Here is a 19,264-nt window from a genome sequence, read left to right as displayed (position 1 = left end):
CAGTAAAAAAAAAAAAAAAAAAAAATCTGGGCAAATGTGGGTGATGCTTTTCTCACTTAATGAGGTTTAAATCGGCTTCCCTGTCAGCGTTGAGCAATTCTGAAACTACTCTGCCACTGCCATCCCTCATTTTTTGAAATACATTATGTACCTGCATATGACTAGGGAAACTGTTACCTCTAAGGGGTGGATTTAAGACACAATTCTCATGAGACAAGACACAAAATGAAGGGAGGCGATATTATGAAATTATTTACAATAATCCTTCAATTTTGAATTTTTTTGGATAGATGGATGGATGATTCTTTTTGCTATGCTGTAAAATTATTTTAATGTAATTTTGTTTTTATCTCACATGATTTAGTAGCTTTAGTACATTTTCAGCTACAAAAAAACGGCAGTGGAACGGGGCAGCCTGTCCCCTGTTCTCACAGGTGTTTGCCTTTGGGACGAGTCACGGCTTTGGCCAATGCCTGCACTATGCGCTCTTTCTAAGGCCACCTTTTCTCCCTCCTCGTACCGCCGCATCCCTGTGCAGCTGTTCTGCCCTCTCCGCGCTGGTCTCCTTTCTGTCCGAGTCTAACTTGTAAAACGACTCCAAAAACAAATCACTCATTTGTATGAATATGTTGCGCGTACATTCATATTAGCTCCTTTACATTTTGATCCCATGTGCTTTTCATGGTAAATGTGAGCAAAGATGAAGTGATCCACAGTGACCCAGTAACGCAAGTGCGTCTTCTTTTTGAATCGTCTCATTTACCGCAGTTTTTCTTTCATAAGCACCAGTTCACCGCTGTCCGTATCCAGACAGGTGATTGCCAGCTGAGAGAAGGTGAGCCAGATGAGAGACAAAGGGAGAGACAGAGTTGAGACAGAGTTGAGACAGAGTTGAGACAGAGTTGAGACAGAGTTGAGACAGAGTTGAGACAGAGTTGAGACAGAGTTGAGGCAGAGTTGAGGCAGAGTTGAGGCAGAGTTGAGGCAGAGTTGAGGCAGAGGTGAGGCAGAGGTGAGGCAGAGGTGAGACAGAGGTGAGACAGAGGTGAGACAGAGGTGAGACAGAGGTGAGACAGAGGTGAGACAGAGGTGAGACAGAGGTGAGACAGAGGTGAGACAGAGGTGAGACAGAGGTGAGACAAACTGAGAGATAGCGGTGAAGGAGGTGAGGGAGGTGAGGGACAGAGGCAGGCTTTTAGCTAGGATTTGAAAACACCCAGTCCAACCGGGGGCTTAAAAATGTTTTGCTCGCGCCTTCGCCGCTCGCGGGAAGGCTATGGAAAGCCAATATGTTTATCACCGCCTTTTTTCGACGCTTTTACAAAATAAAGCGCCGATTTTAACGCGGAGGCGACTACACGGTAGCACCCGCACGCCTCTTGTATCATATTGACTTTCCATACTCTCGCGCCGCCTGAGCTTCGGCATTTTCCAGACCACGGCTCGGCAGCCAATCACAGCCAGGCACACAAACTTTGTCGACCAATCAGCGCGCAGCATGCAAATTTTCACTTGTAAACAGTGAGCTGTCTTGGCTCGGACCGCGGGGTCAAACGCTTCCCGGCCCGATTTAATGATGATATTCACTTTTCTAAAATGTATTAATAAAAATTACACCGTCCTTGCCCTCGAAAATGTCCGTCCACATGTCGAGATACCCCGTCCAAAAGACGGGAAGACGGCCCTCTAGCTAAAAGCCTGGACAGAGGTGAGGGATGGAGGTGAGGGATGGAGGTGAGGGATGGAGGTGAGGGACGGAGGTGAGGGACGGAGGTGAGGGACGGAGGTGAGGGACGGAGGTGAGGGACGGAGGTGAGGGACGGAGGTGAGGGACGGAGGTGAGGGACGGAGGTGAGGGACGGAGGTGAGACGGAGGAGAGACGGAGGAGAGACGGAGGTGAGACGGAGGAGAGACGGAGGAGAGACGGAGGAGAGACGGAGGAGAGACAGAGGAGAGACAAAGGAGAGACAGAGGAGAGACAGAGGAGAGACAGAGGAGAGACAGAGGAGAGACAGAGGAGAGACAGAGGGCAGGAAGTTGGTCTTGATCGGTGTTGGCTTTGGTCTTGTTCTTGACCCTCAAGTCTCAGTGGGTCTTGGTCTCGATTAGTGCAGTCTTGACTTCTACACTACAATGTACTCAATATTCAATATGTATCTTACACTGCTCCTGTTCTCTCTCTCTGTGGCTCCACACATACATTTCATATTTTTTCTGATCACTATGAAAAATTCTTTTAACTACAGATGCTCACATAGTCTTTCCAAATGTAAAGACTGAGAAATAAACATTGTATGCATTTCCTATGTGCACACAATCTCGTGGCAATCTGATCTTGCGAGATTGCCTCGGTTCTCGATTACCTTTAGCAATCATACTGTGAATAAGGGACAAAGCACATCTAAGTTTAACAATAGTTATATATGAGAACAGCTTTACATTGTTAATCGTTTTCATGTGGGGATGAATTTGGTGTAATGACATTGACTGATTACATCTTCGGAACGTTTCATGCCACCTGAGTGATGGAAATATTCATAAATGTGTACCAACAGTACTATCCTATCAAGTAAAGTGATGTGAAAACCTGTCATGAGCACTTTACATTTCCTCTTTCAAAAAGCCTGAAACTTCAGTTGATGTGAACATGCACAAACTAATAGCGGGGACATTGAGTTTATCAGCTTGAGAAATCCACTAAATAACTATTAGGAAATAAACCGGCAATTCTTTCCATCTGGCCAATCACTGAACAGCGGAGAGGGCAATCATTTTATTCATCTCTCTCCCAAGCAAGAATCACACCACAATTTCATACAATTAAGGGACAGAAGACAAACACGGGTGAAAAATGATGCGGTTTCCCTGTGTGTGCTTTAGATGCTGCAGATAGTATCGGCCCGGCGAGCTGTTTGGTTTAGGCCGGGGCATGTTGTTCTAAAGTGGTTGATAGTCATCGTGCCCTTGCCATAGCAGTGTGGGAGAGGACCCAGCACAAACGCATGCATAAAAACCATTGCAGCAAAGGGCTTTAAAATGGAACTTCTGTAATGAATGTTATGAATGTTATTTTTCATTCTAATATATATTTAAAATGCATGTTTAAATTTTTTGTAACATCAATAAATGACCCATATGAACTTTGGTGGGAAAGAATTGATACTAGATCAGTTCACAGAGCATATTTTACACACATCTAGGAGGAGCATTAATGTTTTACTAAAGCCTCGTACAGGCCGCGGCGGCCGAATCGCGCCCGACGCAGAATTTGAGCGCGTGTACATTTGAAAGACAAACGCACCAGACGCGCGTTCTCGACGCCCCGGACTCATGTCCTTAAAATACACTCAGCAGCAGACATGCGTCCGAGTCGTCCTGCACATGCGCAGTGGAGGAATTGTGCTGTGTTGCTTTTCTCGTGGTGTAAATGGAGTTTAATGGCGGACCATGGCTTTGGTTTATTAACTTTACAAAGTCCAAAAGCGGAGGCGATTGGCTCCGGGGCCCGTCTGGGACCCGCATATACTTCAGAGCTGAGCAGAGTTTAGTCAATATCATTATTTGCTCCAAGAGCTGCGTTTTAAGGATTTTTTTTAATCTTGCGGGGTTTGTTTTGGGTCTTTTTTCTGGGTTGTACGTAGCACGTCATCTCTGATTGGCTGCTGCGGCGCATCTTCTGCAGAAAGCTGAACAAAGCTGAACATGTCGCGCCGGCCGCTTTGGGCGCTTTGGGCGCCTCATACGCGCGCTCAAAGCGTCGAGAGCGTACGACGCACCAATCGCGCCGCAAAAACGAAGAAATCACGTTGCGGGAAATGCACGACGTGCTCGATGCGTGTTTACTTAGACTTTGAATGTAAACTGGACGCTTCAGCCGCCGCGGTGTGAAGGCCCCTTAATACTGTAATCCTATCAATTTCAGAACATGTTTCCAGAGAATACGTTTTGTTGTCTCATTTTGTTGGTCATTTTGTTGCCTAATTTGCAGTCTTTGCAAAAAATAAGAATAAAAATCAATAAACTCAAGGCTTTCTACTTTCATATATATATATATATATATATATATATATATATATATATATATATATATATATATATATATATATATATATATATATATATATATATATATATATAGGGGGGGAATTTTCACAATAAAAGCACTGTACTTGTGAGCTTGTGGTTTGTATTTCCAATTGTTTTACTTTTTTAGAGTTTTTTATTATGTCTGTGTTCTCTTTACAGTTAAACAGTATTTCTAAAAAATGTTTCAGTACTTTTTTGCAGTGTTTGTACTTTTTTTTCTAGTAGTACTACGCTGTAGTACATCTTTGTCCTTTTTAGAATTCTAGTAATCCTAGGACTTATAGTCTATTCAGTATTTTCATTACTATGTTGTAGTACTTGTTGTAGTACTATGTTGCAGTACTACTTTGTAATACTAGATTGTAATACTTTTCGTACTTTTACAATTCTAGTAATTGTGATTTTCCATGGGTGTTTTTTTTAGTTTTTCTTTCTCAGGTTTGCCGTTTTGTAGGTTTTCTTTTGAACTTTTAGAAGTGTTTTTTTTCTTGTAGTTTTCATTCTCGGATCATTTTCAAGTTTCTTTGATAGCTTCCAGTAATTTTTCTGGATTTTTCGCTCAAAGTATTTGACCTTCTGCAGTCGCTCACAAGCCATTGTATAGTTTCCAGTTTCTATTCGTGATGAGACTGATTAATATCTTGTATTATAATAAGGACTAAACATGGCCTGGCCTCCTGCTGGTGAAAGAGTCAGGACTAAACATGGACCGGCCTCTTGTTGGTGCCAGAGTCAGGACTAAAGGTGGACTGGCCTCCTGCTGGTGCCAGAGTCAGGACTAAACATGGCCTGGCCTCCTGCTGGTGCCAGAGTCAGGACTAAACATGGACCGGCCTCCTGTTGGTGCCAGAGTCAGGACTAAAGGTGGACCGGCCTCCTGCTGGTGCCAGAGTCAGGACTAAACATGGACCGGCCTCCTGCTGGTGCCAGAGTCAGGACTAAACATGGCCTGGCCTCCTGTTGGTGCCAGAGTCAGGACTAAAGGTGGACCGGCCTCCTGCTGGTGCCAGAGTCAGGACTAAACATGGCCTGGCCTCCTGCTGGTGCCAGAGTCAGGACTAAACATGGCCTGGCCTCCTGCTGGTGCCAGAGTCAGGACTAAACATGGCCTGGCCTCCTGCTGGTGCCAGAGTCAGGACTAAACATGGACCGGCCTCCTGCTGGTGCCAGAGTCAGGACTAAACATGGTCTGGCCTCCTGTTGGTGCCAGAGTCAGGACTAATGGTGGACCAGCCTCCTGCTGGTGCCAGAGTCAGGTATTACAATGTAGTATTACAATGTAGTATTGCAAAATAGTACTAGAACTACAACGTGTAGTACTATGTACAACACAGTAATGAAAATATTGAATATACTGCAAGGTTTACTAGAATTCTAAAAGTACAAAAATGTACTACAGCATAGTACTACTAGAAAAACAAGTAAAAACACTTCAAAAAGTATTAAATTTTAGAAATACTATAACTGTAAAAGAGAACACAGAAATAATATAAAACTCTACTAAAGTATACAAAGTGGAAATACAAACCACATATTCACAAGTACAGTGCTTTTATTGTGGAAAATCCCCAAAAGGTTGATTGCATTGCTTTTATTTTGAAGGTTGTACTCGATGCAGTTCTACTGCATTACTGCAATACTTGGGTCCTGAGACCTGGGTCTCTGGTCTAGACTACTTTTGGAATTGGTACTAGAATTACTACAATTCTGAATGTACAAAAATGTACTACAACGTAGTACTACAACTTACATCATAGTCAGTGTCCCATATGTTGACTTCTACCCTACACCACAACAGTTTTATTTATGTATTTATATATCATCAATCCTTGTAGAGAATCGAAACTCCTTTTGAGAATAATTTCTTTTTGTGATACAGTTCGCTTTCTGGCACAAATGATTATATGACAAACAGTTGTATAAACAGTAGTTATAAACAGTCTGTGCTTTCCTTTTTGTCTACGTTGCTTTAATTCTTCAACAAAGATTATAAAGAAATCCAATCTACCATAAACGCTTTAGTACATTGACTATGTTAACTTTTAATGGACAATTTAGATAACAATCCTATTGTTTATGCTTATTCTTGTGAGTTTGCCACAGAACATAAACCACATTCATGACAATAATTCTGACCAACTGTGTTTGCTACATTTAAAAGATGATATTTTTCTTTCTCAAAACGCGTAGAATCCGTCAATATTAACATATGACCTAATAATAACATTCAACTCAACGTTTCCTTGAATTCATCAGTTTTGGGGGGGGAAACTAGCGCAAGGTGTTCCTGAAAATTGCCATTTGTAAACTCAGCTGTCCTCGTTGCTGGGAATAGCTAACAGCAGGCTCCGATCATGTGATGTGTGATCAGATCCAGAGCGCCTGTGAAGAGGTGGGGATTTTCACGACCCGTTCGCTTGTCAATACGTCTGTGAAAGAGAGGGAGCACAGACTGTCACAAATAAATCAATGTATAGGAAACGCTTGACACGCTAAAGTGGTCGGCCAAATATACCTTGGCAGCCAAAGGTATACCTGGGCGGCCCGCCTAAGTAAAGTCTGTTTATGGGAAGGAGCGCGGCTAATATCTGGTAACATACCACCAATTTATGTTCTTTTTAATCAGTCCAGGCCAGATGTCCACAATACATACGCCAATGTAAGGATATGAACCCGGAGATATTTCATTTTACACTAGTTAGGATTTTGGACTGTTGGCCATTTGTTAAGTTTGTGCATAATAGAGGCTAGTGCCAAAACAGCCACTACTTGTTAAAGGTGTACAAAACCAAAGCATTCAAAAATCCAGTCCAGTGAAATAGTCAAAATGAATTTATTTGGCTCACCTTTGCCACAATAACACAAGAAACTACATTAGACACGGTCAAAAATAATTTACCTCTGCACCTTCAAACACCTGGTGCCAATTTCCTGCCCTATTTATACCTGGGGTTTCCACACCCAACAGTTTCCCAACAGTGCCCCATAGGGGCTGGAGGTTCACATATGAAGGGCAGTCCAAATGGCTCCTACAATAAGTCCTTAGTATTTTGCATTTTGCATCTGTCAGTGCATTATTAATACATTATTAGTTGTCAGTTCTCAGGCCTAATTCAGTTTTTTTGTTGGTTCTCCCGGATGCGTTTAAGATATTAACCAAATTCTATTATTAAAAGATAGATTACAAATACTTGTCAGATAGAAAACCGCAATTATATTGTATGTGTGTGTTTATATTTATTATTATTATTTTTAAGTAAATCTAATCCTAAAAGTTTTGAAAACTGTGTTAGATTCACAATATTTGCTTCAGTTTGCCACTGCTATCATTTCCCCAATTCCTCAACATATATTTTTCTTACTGACATACAAGAACTAAACTCTAAAATTGACATGATCAACCAGCAAACCCACTTACCCTGTAGGAAGCTGTAATGTGAACAGAACGGCCTAGTGAATGACCCCCAGAATACAATGGAAACCTTGTTTATAACCATTACCACCTCTAGTGTAAAAACGCCTTCTCTCATTGATGGGAAGTGGTTTTATTGCCGGTTGTAAGTGGACAATTTATTGTATTTAGCAAAAGGATAGAATTGCGTGCGTTATCTGTGACGGTTTTATGCCACTGACTGCGGACACCCCTCTGCGCAGGTGTGGGTCTGGGGAGCCCCCCTCCACCCTCCCCTCCCTCCATCATGGACTCACTACTGGCCTGGAACCATAACACATCTGGAACCACTTAACGACCGCTCTCACTTTAAACATATTGCATCACTCAGCATTTCCTCACATTCTGCTAGTGTCTGTCCGGTTTAATATTGTCCGCGGCGCTAATGGGTTTTGCTGCACAATATTGGAAAGCATGCAAAATAGATATATAGATTTTTGCTTTCCGCAATGCAAAAAAAAAAGAAAAAAATAGTTGGATTGGGCCTAGGTAACAAAAAGGTGGTCTCCAGTCCGGATTCTGACCCAAGTGCTCTCTCATCTCGTCCGGAGCCCAACTTCTGACACAAAACATTGGACTTAACTGTGTAATCCCCTCACTGGGAGCAGCGGTGCAGCCAGCCCCATGCGCCAGTCACAACACGGCTGTAGAAAAAATTTATCTGTGCGGGAAATCTGTTGTGGTGTCTGTTATTATCTAAATCTAAAATAAATGGTGCGCTTAACACCAATCAACCAATCACTTCGCTGCATTTTGTGAGAAGTTTGTGATAGTGAGACAAAGGAGAGAGACGTGGTACAGAAGTGTGTTTAGCCAGAAGTGACTCCATCCACATAGTTCAGTGTGTGATGTTTGGTCAGTGCAAAACATTCTGCTTCGCACAGCACATATCAACTTAACCCTCAAATTAACTTTAAAAAAATCAATAACATTTAATTTATTTTTTAAATAATCTCCACATTTTTGGAATATTGTGAAAAATAACTATTATATTTTTATAATAATACAATATTTTTAGGCCTTGGCTGGAGAGCCGCGGCGGTCAAATTGCCGCGCAGTTTCAGGGACCGCGGCATTTCCCTTATAGCCCGTTATAGCCTCATGGCTAACCCTAACCTTAACCCTAACCTTAACCCTAACCTTAACCCTAACCCTAACCTTAACCTTAACCCTAACCCTAACCCTAACCCTAACCCTAACCTTAACCCGGCGCGGTCTAAAACGGCGCTAAAACGTGGTCAAATAGCGGCGCAGTTTCAGGAGCCGCGGCACGCGGCCGGCACAAAAATAACATGGCAGTTTCGGCCGCGCGCCGCGGCACTGCAGACACTCCCATATTTTTAATACATCTATTTCCCCCCCAAATTTAAACACATAGAGAACAAAATAAAGACATTAGATAATACAATAATTATGGCTCAACAAATGAGTCCCATCAAGTCCAGAGTCTTTGAAAAAGTCCAAATGTAAATGTTTCCATTTTTCACGTCAGATAATTTGTGTTCAGTCCTTGATTGTCTTGTTTGCATTTTGAGTCTATTTTTTGTAATGGCCTTCTACACTTCAAAGTATGTATGATGATGATTCCTATGTAATTAAAAACACAGATCAATCAGAAATTATACACAAATAACGATTAAAAAAACAATAACAAAAAATAAAGGTACAGACAGGGGCGGGACTAGAGAAAAAACAAAGTGTATTTTATTTGAGACGATTCTTTTAAGAAGACTAGTGCATCTAGATAAAAATAAAAAGCAAGGTCCAAGATTTGAGTCCCATTTTGTCCAGTTTATGTCAATTTGTATTTGTCCTTTTCCAAGTTCAGTCCGTATGTGATTTTTTTCCATTTTCCGTATGTCATTTATGGTGTCGGTCCAAACCTTTATTGTCGGTTTATTTGTCATCCATATTTTTGTGATGGCCTTTTCCCAAGCTGCCAAAAGTATCCTCCAGAGATGTCCATTCTTGTTGTCCTTGGCAGATGTAAAGCACTTTAAATTACAATTTGTCTAAAAACGGATGTTCTACAAATAAACTTTGCCTTGCATTTACACACCACGTTGTAGATTGTGTACCATACATCATTTTCAAAGGATTTTAGGTCCCTTTCATATTGTTGAGAATACAAATTCATGTAATGACGATCTAGAATCTTGAATGATGATTAAATGCAGCTCAAAGCAACGTAGAAATTGTACTGAAAGCTAACTTGCAAGCAAATCTTAAGCATATTTTATTTGATACTTTCAAATTTCAGTTTTCCCTCTTGGCGTCTTCCCTTCATGTTTTGTGTCCCAGGGATCTGAAAGGTGTAATGGTCTCGTTGAGTTCAGAAGGACACTTGCTGTGCTCCTACATGGGCACCGACCCCTCCTACTATGCCACGCCCACAGTCGACGCCCGTGATGTGGACTACGAGCAGATGGACGCTGAGCTGAAGCAACTGCAGAAGTACATCAGGGAAGCCTCCCGGACACAAGGTAGTTTCACCTAGGTGCTCATTCATGTAGCAATTGCTAACTTAAATTATTTGGTGTTTTGAATTTAACTGTGATGTATAAAGTCAGGTGCACAAAGTGACTTGAATTTATTTTGTATGTATGTAACCAGATTGTATACTGTTATGTTATTTTAGAAGTACAAGTTTTAGGCGCTCTTTTTATATTTGCAAATTCTATAAATTAACTTTTAACCATGTTAGTCACTGATTTCAGTCACATGACTTGTTTGTTGTCATAGCCGTTTTGAGGACGTCGCTGTATGCTGTAGCCTATCTCTACTCGTCATGATGCTTCATCATGATGCTTCATCATGAAATGGCACATCTCACTGAAAATGAAAGGGTTGCAGAAGTTTGGGGTTTTGTTCACAGCAAGGACAAGCTTTCAAAGCATTCAAGAACATAGCCTTTGTGTGATCCTAAAATATTCCTTAGCTACCTGAAACAAGTACTCACTGCACAATCTGGAGGGATTTCTTGGAGTCAACTGGGCCCTCCTGATGGTCCTCCTGATGGTCCCTCCTGATGGTCCCTCCTGATGGTTCCCCCTGATGGTTCCCCCTGATGGTCCCCCCTGATGGTCCCTCCTGATGGTTCCTCTTGATGGTTCCCCCTGATGGTCCTCCTGATGGTTCCGCCTAATGGTCCCTCCTGATGGTTCCCCCTGATGGTCCCTCCTGATGGTCCCTCCTGATGGTCCCTCCTGATGGTTCCCCCTGATGGTTCCCCCTGATGGTCCCCCCTGATGGTCCCTCCTGATGGTTCCTCTTGATGGTTCCCTCTGATGGTCCTCCTGATGGTTCCGCCTAATGGTCCCTCCTGATGGTTCCCCCTGATGGTTCCCCCTGATGGTCCCTCCTGATGTTCCTCCTGATGGTCCCTCCTGATGGTCCCTCCTGATGGTCCCTCCTGATGGTTCCTCCTGATGGTTCCCCCTGATGGTTCCTCCTCATGGTTCCCCCTGATGGTTCCTCCTGATGGTCCTTCCTGATCCTGTGGATATATCGGAAGAATAAGCCTTTCTTTTGAGACTTGTTGATACAGCCCAATGTTAAACAAACAGATGAGATCACGGCTTCTGTCCTCAAAATATCATCACTTTGGACTCATGAATAACTGTACTTCAAAACACACCTGGACAAGTTCTTTTATTCCTATTTCAGTCACTTCCACCTAACCTTCCTGGTTGCTCACACTGTCCTCACAATGCAGCATCTGTCTCTTTGTGACGTATTGCGAACAATGTTCACACTGGTCACAGAGGGGGGCATCCATAATATACCTAGACATACTGTACATACACCTAGACACAACCTTTGCAGGATTAAAAGATCTTTACTGAAGCTTTGTAATATGCTGTGCATTCGAACATTTGACAAGATCATGAAGCACCTTATATAGCATATATTAGCTGTAAAACATGAAACATGTGACGTGAAACATGTCATTGCAGATATCCTGCCAAAAGCGGACACTCAGGAAGACCTCACTGTGACAGCTGTTATATCAAAGAACATGGATAACCCCTCAGTGAGTATTGTAACTCCACAAAATCCACAAATGTTGTAACTTTTTGTAATAATGCTTCTCCATTTTTTTTTTTTTTTTTAGCAAGCTCATATACAAGATATTGATGGGTTACCTGTGCCCTCTGTAACTGTACAGGTAATTTTCTGAATATATATATATATATATATATATATATATATATATATATATATATATATATATATATATATATATTCATAATATATTTTTTCACAGTTTTTGCCTCATGCAATTGATTTATGGTGCTTCTGTTTGTTTGTGGTCCCAGTTAAAGCTGAAGTTCATTGGTGTGGTCCAGGTTCCCAGGCTGAATGTGATAGTACAACCTCCTCTGGCCGTCACTCAGAACAACTTTGTCCTGGACACTATGAGTAAGACACTCTTCTTATGGTCCAAGTCTATGGCTATCATCATGTCCACCCTCATTCATTACACAGCCCTGCTCTTTAGTACACTCTGAAGTGCACTCACAATTCGGACACAGCTCAGTACTTTCTCCTTTTGACTAAAGCGTTTGGGTGAAGAAAAAAGGCTGAAAATTTCCATTCTGTTAGTTCACCCTGGAGAGACTCGTTTAGCAAGCTTTATTACGAAGGTTATTTGGCGCTCAGACCCCGGCGGAAGACAGATTATGGGCACTCCATAATCTAATTGAATTAGATATCTCCCCCCAGGGCCTTGAGACTGGTGGTGGTAGATATGGTGAGAAGGTAGAGAAGATGATTAGGATGAGAGGGATTCAGAGGAGGAGAATGGGAGGTGGTGGGTAGCTGTACAGTCTGAAGCGGCTGAGCTAACTGCCTGAGGGTTTAAATGAGACCGCCTGTGCGCTGATTGGGAGCAGAGGAGGGTGCGCCGTGCCACGGGGAGGAGTAACTTGGGTGCGTTGATTGAGGATGGGGAGGAGGTGCGAGGGGCGATGTCCCGGGAGTCCTTTGTCCTTAGACCCTCCTTCTCGGCCCGGAAAAAACACAAAAAACCTCCTTTGGAAAAAGTAGAAACCTGGAGGAGTTCCATGTGAAGGAGGAATCCGACGCCCGGCTTGGGTGCGTTGCTAGAGGCTGGGGAGAGGTGCCCTGGCGTGGTGGTCAACGCTGATGGAGTTAGGTCTTCCAGGTGAACTTACGCGGACTTCATTTGTCCTTTCTGCTCTATGAAAAAGATAACTGTGGCCCACTGCTCCTGAAAGAGTGCCCCAGACACAAGATAATGCCTATCAAATTATCAGATTTTATCTTTGACTGTTTAAATAAAGTCTGTCGTTTTTAGAGGCAAAAATAATTACTCCCATTTTTAAAATGTTATTTATCCCCAACATCTCACAATTTCACAAAATACAGGTCCAATCCATGTAGTGTTTGACACCATAGTACGTATTGGGCGGCATGGAAGGACAGCAAGAAGGTCCTGCCATTGATTCCCGTGTGGCGCAGGGCCTTTCTGTGTAGAGTTTACATCTTCTCCCTGTGTCTGCATAGGTTTCCCACAGATACTCTGGTTTGCCCTATGACTAAAAACATGTAAATAATAAATTAAATAAATAGTCTTTTGGTCTAGTTTTACGCAGACGTGTGATTGATTCACATAGGCCATGTGAGGGGAGAATCTTTAAAACAAATACGCAGCACTCACAATATTCAGTATTTGTAACGAAGAATAATGTCACATCCTACAAACATCAAACTATCTAAACCAGGGGTGCCCAATGCGTTGATCCCGATCTACCGGTCGATCTCGGAGGCTGTAAGGGTCGATCCCAAAGACCTGTCGCGCGGGCCACGGCGCGGAGGAGGAGGAGGAGGAGGAGAGAGTCAAGGCAAAAAGCAGGAGGAGGAGAGAGGAAGTGCTGCTTAAGCTCAACCTTCTACCATTTAGCCTAGTTGTGGCCAGTATATTTTATTTTCAAAATACTCTGTAATTCTCTGCCATGGTCTAGTTAAATAGCAGATTTTCTCTCTCCTTTTTACATTGCACATTTGTATTATGATAAACAATATTGGACTATTATTAAAAGTCTACATTGTGATTCTATAGCCTAGTTATGGTTAAACAAAAATAAAAACCTGCTTAATATTGACAATAAAAATAATTCTAAATTATACGATAATTTAGATCTATAGGTAGATCTTGGGGCTTTGTTGAATATAAAAGTAGCTTGTGAGCCGAAAATGTGTGGGCACCCCTGATCTAAACGTATAGTTGTTGGCTCCTTGACGGCCTGACTATTATTCTATCTGCAAATCATATTCTAACCTCTGCTTTCACTATGTATGTTCAAATTTATAGTCTGTATAATGTGAACCATTTACTTCAAGGCCAATGTGACTGAATATATTTTTATTGTAAAATTTGTGATCGTACTGGGACTGCCACAAATGGGGTTTAGAATGTAGACAACATAGGTCAAGAAACTTCCCTAACCATATTGATTGCATTATTTCTGTCAATTGTCTGTCATTCCTAAAACATCCTAAGCAATACATGCAGCAGGTTCTCAGGTTCTCAGTATTTGTTGAAAGTATCATCCATCACACTAAGGAGTCGGCCCTACTTTAGACTAGGAACGTCTATGGATTTGGGATTTATGATTTCAAGATGCAAACGGCATTTTTGGTCGCTTGGGAAAACCTCCATTTGTTCAGAGCCTCAAATGGAGCTGACCACTGCGCGCCTCAGACTAAGCCATGATTTACTGTGAGCTGATGCACAAAAACATAATGCTCTTCACCACAGCGGATTCTTTTCTGAATGCATTTACACTGCATGACCTCTTCACTTGTTAATGAAAACGGGATGGTACATACAGTATTCCACAACTCACAAACATTTCTTGTAAATGTCTTCCGTTTGTTAATATTTCATATTTCATATGGTTTGGATTAGATTTTATGAGCGAGTTTATATTGCTCACTCCATTTATGACTTTGTTGTGTTTTAGAAGTATGAATTCTGAATCATATTGTTTTAATCGGCTACTTGTGGTTGTGAGATGTTTGCATATAAGAAGATTTATTCATTTTTATATTTGGTTTGAACCATATCCATAAAAATATCTATCGAGATCAAAAGCAAGTCCAATATTACCTGGGCCAAAAATATTGCAGCGACCCTCATCATCTTCCTCTCATGGTCTATGGAAAAATTACAATTAAAATAAATGTGTCTTAAGAAATGCATACACACAAATAAGTCATAAAATGTCCACTAAGACGGCCTTCTGTTGCTGACCTGTTGTGATAATTATTGAGCTTTGCCAATTCAGCTTACTCATAAAAAATAGTTTATACAGGAACACATCTGTAACACATCTGAAGCCTTAAATATCACTTTGCATTATTGTTTTTAAAACATAAAAGAGAAATACACATTGTGATCATACTTTTTTACTCATAATTTCAGTTCTTAAAGCCTAGCCACTATGAAAATAATCACAATTCCCTCTAATTCCCCCTACCTTTAGGGCTATAGTCCTTAAAGTCTATCTCATGGTTCTCATGTTTTTCTAATTATGATGTTTGATGACATAGTCCTTGTGGTAAATAATTATTATAGTTTCATCAGTCAAGTTGTAGTTTGGGAAGAAAATCAGACAAATTAAGGTTTAAAATGACAGGAAGTAGAGCTGAGCTCTATAACAGAACCCCTCCACCTCTGTGATGTCATCAAAAAGCGCTATTCCATCAAAAATTCAGAGAAAATTTGCACGTATCTTACATCTTTTATGACCATTTGAACTATCATTTAATACAATAAACATGTTGTTAGTTGTCAAATCATAACTGTGTGGTTTAAATGTATTTTTGCTGTTGTTTACAATCTGGTTGCAAAGTAACATTTGTTTAATTACCACTACATATTTCATTTGCTGGCCATGTCCTACCAGGAAGTACAATTATAAACATCACCAAAATGGCCAAATTGGAGGGGAAAAAAAGGCAAAATGTTTGGGAAAATCTTAAACATAATCATATTCCCTTTGTTTTACTGAAGAGTGTAGTCCAACCTGTCATATGCACTTCAAGTCGTTTAGTCGACCAAATATTTAAGAGATAAAAAATGGGTATATGGACAGAAGAAACGGCAGAAATGAGAAGGCATGGAGAGAGCTGGAGTTTTGGGAGTGAATCATGAGTTTACTGTTGTTTTACAAGTAATTATCTATGCATATTTGTTTGCGTTTGAGTTTCTTTACTGTACTACAGCCCTACTGCTGCAAATATCGCTGCCATTAGAATATTTACTTTACGGCAAACATTCAAATTCACTTCCTAATTCACCCATAGCCAATCTAAAATCTCTACTTACTTCAAACTAAATGTCATGTTTCTAATTTTGCTTCAACTGAAAGTAGAAGACCTCAATGTTTAAAAAAAACTGATCCCAATCAAAAAATCTGAATTGAGGAACAGAGCGAAAATGCAGAAAACCATTCCGGGTCCGTCCATTCTGGTTGTTGGCACGTTCTACTGTTTATTTTGAAGATGTGAGACTGTGAGTCACTGCACTGTCACGTTTGCACCACCAAACAGGGCCTTTGTTTAGACAAGTTTAGTTAGCGGTCACTTTCACATGAAACGTATTAACATCTGCGCAATTCCACCATTTATTTAATAACTATCACCGCAAGATATTATGAGTTATGGAAACACTTCTATATTTAACCATAGGGAAGATTGCAAGCACATGTTTTAGCACAAAGTCAATGACAAAGTATCATAATAGTGATTTCATTCATTCAGCAAGTTTTTTTTAAATCAAAACTATGTGGCAATGGTACAAGCAGTTACATTTTCATTCATCAACTTTGCATTTCAATTTGGTACTCCAACCACGTCCCTAAATGCTCTGTAAAAACTGTCTAACCGTCGTATGACCCCATCCACAGCCAGATTTACCATATCCACGCATAAGATTGGACTTTTTGAGGAAAAAAGTAATTAATCAAGCCCATGTGCTGGATGTATAAGCTAAAATTGGATACTTTTAAGTTATGTTTTTTGTAGAAATTATTTTGAGAAAATGGCATCTGTGGTAATGGATGGAAGAGGATGTGGCTATGTTGTACATGGAATTACGCCTAGTCTTAAGTATTTATGCAGATGTGAATTGTGAGTCAGAGTTGAGGGCGTGTAGTCATCTGTAAATCGTCAAGAATACAACAAAAACTTTTATTGTGTCAGAATGGCTGGTCAAAAGCTAATATGCTAGATACAATGTTGTGTTGCAAATGAAAATGTTCTGCTTGCTACAGGCTGTTCTGCAGTTTCAAACAGTAAGTGAATGCTGTTTATATTATTAAGTAGTTTTAGATTAATATTGCCATGTACAAAATGCAAAATTATGATCTTCACATGTTAACATTTGATACCAAATATTGGACAAAAAGAAATGGGTCTACTTTAGAAATAAATAATTTGCGATAGAATCACAGTCTGGACTCCTAATATAGAAAGAACCATTCCCATGTTTTTGTGTTATCGTCTGCATAAAAATCCCATGTTTGTGCAAAACACGGTGTAATCCCTTATTCGTCCATTGTAGAAAAATATTCAGTTTTAGTCTTCTGGAATGTTTCGACTCTCATCCAAGAGTAATTTTCAATCTGCGAATCGAGTCTGAAAACTCAGACATTTATCCTACTCTGAGTAGGCCGTGCCCAACGGGCAGAACCTCCTGAGAATGGCTGTTTACAGTTTTGCTTGAAACTCTTCTTTGTTTCCTAACAGCCCTTTAATGGGCTATCAAATCCTATTGTAACCTGACTTTCGCTCCCTGGCCAAGGCGTCTCCCGCCCCATGGCTTCGAAACACTATTGTAAATGGCCGGTAAATTGAACCTTAAACCTCCATTCCTGTTTAAAGAGGGATTATATTTTTAAACAAAAATGGCCTCCTTAACTCCTCTTTCAAACCATTTCTTCTCCTGCTAAGAATCTTCACCTCACTGTCTTCAAAGGAGTGCTTTGTGGCTCCAAGATGAAGATGCACGGCGCTCTGGGGTCCTGAATTTGTGTGCCTTCTGTGCTGATAAAGCCTCTTGTGAAGTGGCTGTTTAGTCTCACCTATATACTGCTCTTTACAACTTTCTTCACTGCATTGGATTGAACACACTACATTGCTCTTTTTTTGTGACGGCATCTTATCCTTTGGGTGAACCAGTTTTTGTCTGAAGGTGTTGCCTGGTTTAAAATAAACATGGATTTTGTTTTGTCTAAAAAAATCTTTGTTTGTGCAAGGTTTAGTTCAAATATACACTGTCTGTCCCAAAAAATATTTCACCTCTTGGATTCAACTAAACAAATACAATAGATCGTCTCCTCCTACTGGATAACTACTACATGGGTGATGATCTTTCAGCTACAACGTAGTATTTAAACCCAACTGATGCAGTGAGTGGCTTCTAATTTCTTTAAGGAATAATAGAAGATTTTTGGCGCGCAATCTGAGTCTCATTTCCTTGTGGCGTGGACAGCCGAGTAGTTCTCCCTTATGTCAATAATTCCCTGCGTCCTACTGCACACCTGCAGCCTCGTTCCCAGGATAGCAGCATCTTTCCCTGGCTGCGCATGCATGGTTGATATGCCGGTGTGTGTTTAGCGAGTTCCTTCATTGTACAGTACAAAAATGACGACAGAGAAAGACTGAGTTCAAGCTGATCAGAAGAGACAGAAATCTGCGGAGACGAGAGATGCGATGCGATCCACACGTGTAGCAGCGGGGCTGTTGGGTGCTCACACACAAGGTTTGATGGTAGCCAGCTTCTTGGAAAGAACAGGGGGGTGGGGGGTGAATGCGCATTTTAAAAAAAAGGTACAGAGTTCGGCAAAAAAATCTCTATTATTCCCGTGGCCATGGTTTGTTTGAGAAGGGTCAAACCATTGGCATCAAGCAGAGAAAACATCTAAGGAGAAGCAGAAACTAATCTGAACCCCCACAAAACCTTTTTTTTGTGTGTACACAGATTCCAGGGTTCAACCTGAAGCAATATTAAAAGTTATGTTTTGGAATCCAAATCAGTTTTTTTGCCATTGTCAGTGAACAATTCACAAACTATGAACTTGGTGCAACATAAAACAGTGTATAATAATAAGAATAATAAGAATAATAAGAATAATAATAGAATTGTAATAGTAATAATCAAAAAGTATATCATATGTGTAGAATAAAAGTGATTTAAATATATATACAGCAGGATCAGAACAATGCCCAAACTGTCAGTTTTAGTGACAGCGGAATAGGAGGTATTTACATAGTGATTTGGTAGATTTAACCAATCACTGTGAAGTGTGGACTTCAGGAAGAAGATAATTGTTAGTTTCCCCTTTTAAGGTCATGTAAAGCTTCTAAGTGTTCATGAATCAATTGGAATGACAAAATTGGAAATTGTAATTGAGGATAGAGGAAGAAACGTGTGCTATAATTTATTCTAATTGAATTAACTCATTTAACATTTAACCGTTTCCTCACAATATATCAGTCTTTCTTACAATGTCAGCTGTTATTTGAATGATTTTAGTAATAACATTTTATCATAAAATTGTCCATAGAATTGCACTCTGTATGGTGAACAGTAACATGGTGAGTTCATTCAAAATCTGCTTGTAATTTGTTTAAACTATTTCCTAATAGAGCAGAAAACGCACTCAAGTTGACTTGTATATCGGAAAAAATGCTAC

At 40.6% G+C, this 19,264-nt stretch overlaps 1 protein-coding gene across 2 annotated transcripts in view; it reads left to right on the top strand.

Moving 5' to 3' along the window:
• The window catches only part of bbs9 (Bardet-Biedl syndrome 9), a 203,721-nt gene that overhangs the window by 25,277 nt on the left and 159,180 nt on the right, over window positions 1-19,264 (top strand). For both annotated transcript variants that reach the window (XM_072460825.1, XM_072460824.1), the window contains exons 10-13: window positions 9,840-10,021; window positions 11,495-11,571; window positions 11,653-11,706; window positions 11,858-11,960. In XM_072460825.1, the coding sequence (XP_072316926.1) occupies window positions 9,840-10,021; window positions 11,495-11,571; window positions 11,653-11,706; window positions 11,858-11,960 (416 nt within the window). The remainder of the gene's footprint in view (window positions 1-9,839; window positions 10,022-11,494; window positions 11,572-11,652; window positions 11,707-11,857; window positions 11,961-19,264) is intronic.

Source organism: Eucyclogobius newberryi, unplaced genomic scaffold, assembly GCF_026437365.1.
Source record: "Eucyclogobius newberryi isolate DKJ021-1_F unplaced genomic scaffold, fEucNew1.0.hap1 SCAF_3, whole genome shotgun sequence".
NCBI lineage: Eukaryota > Metazoa > Chordata > Actinopteri > Gobiiformes > Gobiidae > Eucyclogobius > Eucyclogobius newberryi.
This window is presented reverse-complemented; position numbering and strand designations above follow the sequence as displayed.